Raw genomic sequence first — 5,815 nt, forward strand, 5'->3', positions numbered from 1 at the left:
TTCAGAGAAATGTCTATTCAGATCCTTTGCCCACGTTTAAACTGGATTTTTTTTAACAAGTTGTAAAAATTATACATATATACTTTAGAAGCAAGTCCTTTATTGGATATGTAATTTGCAAATATTTTCCCATTTCTCACTCCCATGAAAAGTGAGCTGACTTTTCATTTTCTTGATAATATTACTTTAAGCATGAAGGTTTTAATTTTCATGAAATTAAAATTTTTTTTTCTTATGGTACTTCTGTCAGGCCTAAAAAGGTCTTGTCAAACTCAAGGTCTTGGTAGTCCTATGTTTCTTGTAATAGTTTTATAGTTTAGCTCTTACTTTTAGGAATATAGTCCATTTTGAGTTAACTTTGTGTATATAGGGGAAAAGGAGCTCAGATTTAATCTTTTGTATATGTTCAGTTTTCCTAGCACCATTTGTTAAGAAGACATTTCTTTCCCACACTGAACTGTCTTGACACCTTATCAAAATTCAAATGTATATAAATGTAAGGGATTACTTCTGGGTTCTCAGCTCAGTTCCAATGATCTACACATCTATCCTTATGCCTGCATCATACTATCTTGATTACCACAGTTTTATATAGTTTCAAAATTGGAAATCAGAACATATGAATCCTGGTACTGTTCTTCTCTTTCAAGATATTTTTTGTTAGTTTGGATTCCTTAAATTTGCATATGTAGATTAAGATCAGGTTGTCATTTTCTGCAAAAGAAGCCAGCTGAGATTTTGGCAGAAATTATGTTGAATATATAGATCAGTCTGGGGAGCCTTGCTACCTTAACAATATTATGTTTCTTAAGCTATGAATATAGGTATATTTATACTTTTATTTCTACAGTACTATGCTGTTTTCAGAGAATGAATTTTGCACTGATTTTTTTTTTAGAAAATTTATTCATAAGCATGTTATTCTTTTGGTACTATTGTAAGTAGAATTGTTTTGTTAGTTTCATTGTTCCTTGCTAATGTGTAGAAATACCATGATTTTTGTATATTGTACTTTGCAATCTTTTAAACTTACTATTAGTTCTCATAGTTTGTTTTGGGATTCTTTAAAATCTTACATCTAAAAAATCACCTGGAAATAAAGTTTTTCTCTCTTCTTTCCAATCTTGATGACTTTTACTTTCTTGCCTAATTACACTGGCTAGTTCAGTTCAGTTCAGTCACTCAGTCGTGTCCTACTTTTGTGACCCCATGAATTGCAGCATGCCAGGCGTCCCTGTCCATCACCAACTCCCAGAGTTCACTCAAATCCATGTCCATAGAGTCGATGATGCCATCCATCCATCTCATCCTCTGTCATCCCCTTCTCCTTTTGCCCCCAATTCTTCCAAGCATTAGGATCTTTTCCAATGAGTCAACTCTTCGCATGAGGTGGGCAAAGTATTAGAGTTTCAGCTTCAACATCAGTCCTTCCAATGAACACCCAGGACTGATCTCCTTTAGGATGGACTGGTTGGATCACCTTGAAGTCCAAGGGACTCTCAAGAGTCTTCTCCAGCACCACAGTTCAAAAGCATCAATTCTTTGGTGCTCAGCTTTCTTCACATTCCAACTCTCACATCCATACATGACCACTGGAAAAACCATAGCCTTGACTAGACAGACCTTTGTTGGCAAAGTAATGTCTCTGCTTTTGAATATGCTCTCTCGGTTGGTCATAACTTTCCTTCCAAGGCGTAAGCGTCTTTTAATTTCATGGCTGCAATCACCATCTGCAGTGATTTTGGAGCCCCCCAAAATAAAGTCTGATGCTGTTTCCACTCTTTCCCCATCTACTTCCCATGAAGTGATGGAACCAGATGCCATGATCATAGTTTTCCAAGGCAACAATAGAGATGCAGAGAACAAACATTTGGATACAAGAGGGGCAGGGGAGAGTGGAACAAATTGGGAGACTGGGATTGACATATACACACTATCCTGTGTGAAATAGATAGTGAGTGGAAACTACTATAAAGCACAGGAAGCTCAACTTTATGTTCTGTGATGATCTAGAGGGCTGGAATGGGGGTGATATGAAGGAGATCCAAGAGGGAAGGGATATATGTATGCATAAGTCTGATTCACTTCATTGTACAGCAGGAACTAACACAACATTGTAAAGCAATTACATCTCAATTTTTTTAAGTACAATTTATTCCATAAGCAAAATCAAAGAAAGAGTAATAAATGGTAATATGAATCCTAGAAGAACAAAAAATAAAATTGGAGGAAAAGGTTTAGAAAAATAATGGAGACAAATTTATTCAGAGTTAAATATTAACAACTTCCTATTTCAAGAGTCTGTAAAGGAATGAAAATAAAAACCTCCATAGGCTTAATAGATTTTAAGAATTTCAAAGTCAAAGAGAAAATTCTGAGAGAAAAGGAAGTTTTCCTACAAAGGAACAGTAATCATATTCACATCAGACTTCTTAATAGCTACTCTGTATGTAAAAATTTGGAAAACTCAGCAGTGGCCACAGGACTGAAAAAGGTCAGTTTTCATTTCAATTCCAAAAAAGGCAATGCCAAAGAATGCTCAAACTACCACACAATTGCACTCATCTCACATGCTAGTAAAAATTGCACTCATCTCACATGCTAGTAAAGTAATGCTCAAAATTCTCCAAGCCAGGCTTCAGCAATACGTGAACCATGAACTCCCTGATGTTCAAGCTGGTTTTAGAAAAGGCAGAGGAACCAGAGATCAAATTGCCAACATCCGCTGGATCATCAAAAAAGCAAGAGAGTTCCAGAAAAACATCTATTTCTGCTTTATTGACTATGCCAAAGCCTTTGACTGTGTGGATCACAAGAAACTGTGGAAAATTCTGAAAGAGATGGGAATACCAGACCACCGGACCTGCCTCTTGAGAAATCTGTATGCAGGTCAGGAAGCAACAGTTAGAACTGGACATGGAACAACAGACTGGTTCCAAATAGGAAAAGGAGTACATCAAGGCTGTATATTGTCACCCTGCTTATTTAACTTATATGCAGAGTACATCATGAGAAACTCTGGACTGGAAGAAATACAAGCTGGAATCAAGATTGCCAAGAAAAATTATAAAATATATCCCTTATAAATAGTATTAAAATTTCTATACATCATTATCAAAAGATAATCAACCCAATAAAAATAGGCAGACTCTTCTAAAAAGAAGATACAAGAATGACTAATAGTCATATGAAAATGTGTTCAACATTATTAAGAATTGGAAAGATGAGAAGTAAAACCAAAATGAGGTACCACTTCATGTACTTTTATTATAGAATGGCAAAAATGCACTTCTATTTTGGGAGACTGTTTTTTGAGGGGGAGAATATTTTTGACTATTTACCTGAAAACCAAAGTTCAGAGAGGATAAGAGAATTTCAAGTCACAGAATAAGTTCATTTAGAGTTTGAGGATTGGGACTGGGCAAGGAACCAAGGCTTTTCCCATAATGGGTACTTTAGAGACCGGTATTCCCGGATGTCTCTGCTGCTTCCACCAGGCAGCTCTGGGGATTGTGACAACACCACACGCAGATAACTTCTCTTTTCCTGGGCTTCTCTTCCGTCTGGTTGACTAAGGATCTGGAGTGGCCTGCCCTCCTTTCTCCTTCATTGGAGCAGATGAGAGCTCCCTGTCCCCTCCTTAAACAGAGGGGAGGAGGCTGTCTTTTCATCTGGCCGTCAAATATTGCTTCTCCACTTTTGACGAGTGAGAACTGAGAGCCCAAGAGTCAAATCTCTGTCTTAACGTGAAGAAATGATGACCCTTCCTGGCCCCCCTCGGGACAGACAGTAAGTCATTGGCCATACTTCCCCCTTCTCGGTCAGTCAAGGGAAACAGAGTGGTCTGCTGGAAATAGTTGCAGGAAACCTGTTTCCGGTACCAGTTTTAGTGTGGGTCTTCAGCAGATTACAGCAACTTTTCAAGAGTCTATCATTTTCTCATTCATAAAATGCAAGTTGTATTAGATGGCTTATTGGGGTTTAACGTGCTCTTTCACTGTTCTTACTCATATATCAACATGTATGTTTCAATTTTACAAAAATAGTTATAAATACACATGCTATTCTGAAATTCTACCTTTTAAAATTGGTAATTAATTATATAATTATTTTATTTATAATTATTACATGTTATTGTATTATAAACATTACTTTAATTTTTTATTAAGTTAAAAATTGTTTGCTTGATTGTGCTATTACTCAGTGAAAAAAGCAAAGTAACATATAAAAAAAAACAAAAGCAAAGTGCAACTCAAAGAACACTTTCACATGGGACCTGACATGTTTCATGGGGATGGTTGAAATAGTTCAAAGGAGCTTTGGATATCTGATCAAGTGCTGACATCTGTGTACAATTATAAATCGAAGCTTTACCAAAACGGAATTGTCAAACCATGTTTATTTTTTTAAACAGGGGTTCAGAGTACTTCCAACACAGCATTATGTTACTTTCTTGCTATTTATAATAACATTTATTTCATACAGAATTCCAGACTCGGACAGAAGAAACCAGACGGGCACGTATGAATTTCTTCTCATGGGCCTCTCTGAGCACCCAGAGCAGCAGCCTCTCCTGTTTGGGCTCTTCCTGGTCATGTACCTGGTCACCGTCTGGGGGAACCTGCTTATCATCCTGGCCATTGGCTCTGACGTGCACCTCCACACCCCCATGTACCTCTTCCTGGCCAACCTGTCCTTCTCTGACATTGGTTTTATCTCTACAGTCATTCCCAAGATGCTCAATAATATTGGCTCAGGAAGTAAATGGATTTCTTATGGCGGGTGCCTGACACAACTCTATTTCTTTGGCCTGTTTGCAGATCTGGACAACTTTCTCCTGGCTGTGATGGCACTGGATCGCTACGTGGCCATCAGCCAACCTCTCCATTATGCCATTACCATGAACTCCCAACGCTGCGTCCTGTTGGTGGCTGGGTCATGGGTGGTCACTACCTTCCATGCCCTAGTGCACACCCTCCTGGTGACCAGGCTTTCCTTCTGTGGCCCCAATGTCATCCCCCACTTCTTCTGTGATCTGGTCCCACTCCTAAAGCTGGCCTGCTCCAGCACTTATGTCAATGACCTGGTGCTCATCCTTGTGGCAGGAACACTGTTAATTGGACCCTTTGTCTGCATCCTTACGTCTTACTTTTACATTGCATTGGCTATCCTAGGAATCGATTCCCCAAAGGGTAAGCAAAAGGCCTTTTCCAATTGCACCTCCCACCTCTCTGTGGTTTCCCTGTTTTACACCACAGCTATTGGGGTCTATTTATGCCCTCCATCATCCCCTTCAGGTGGAAAGGACCGAGTCTTCTCAGTAATGTACACGGTGGTGACCCCTATGTTGAACCCCTTCATCTACAGCCTGAGAAACAGGGATATAAATGGGGCGCTGGGGAAAATACTCAGAAGAAACATGTTTAACACTGTTTCTTGGGACTGAAAGGTCCAAGTCTCCAAGACTCGGAGCTGAGGGTTGAAAAATGGTCTCCTAAGAGCCTAACCGCTATAGTGTCCTTGAACCTGAGACTTCTCTTTTCCTCATATTTACATTTCAGGGAAGGGACCACTGACACCAGTAACCACTAATCATCCCTGTGAAGTGTCCATGCTCTGAGCAGTTTACTACTCACTTTCAAAACGGTTCTTGCTTATTTTTACTAGATGCCTACCTGAAGTCCACAGGTAGGGGGCTTGTGTGTGTGTGTGTGTGTGTGTGTGTATATATATGTGTTTGTATATATATATATATGTATATATATATGACATGATGAAAATGAAAGTGAGATTCTTATTTCACTGAAGTCACAAA

The 5,815-nt window shown here is 38.8% G+C and overlaps 1 protein-coding gene across 1 annotated transcript; it reads left to right on the forward strand.

Annotated features, from left to right (window-relative positions):
- Window positions 1-3,757: 3,757 nt before the first annotated feature.
- Window positions 3,758-5,446, forward strand: LOC120852301 (olfactory receptor 1361-like). Its single transcript, XM_040225715.1, has 2 exons — window positions 3,758-3,789; window positions 4,486-5,446. The coding sequence occupies exons 1-2, from the start codon at window positions 3,758-3,760 to the stop codon at window positions 5,444-5,446; spliced, it is 993 nt and encodes a 330-aa protein (XP_040081649.1).
- Window positions 5,447-5,815: the final 369 nt, after the last annotated feature.

This window comes from Oryx dammah, unplaced genomic scaffold, assembly GCF_014754425.2.
Source record: "Oryx dammah isolate SB20612 unplaced genomic scaffold, SCBI_Odam_1.1 HiC_scaffold_25, whole genome shotgun sequence".
In the NCBI taxonomy this organism is placed as follows: Eukaryota; Metazoa; Chordata; class Mammalia; order Artiodactyla; family Bovidae; genus Oryx; species Oryx dammah.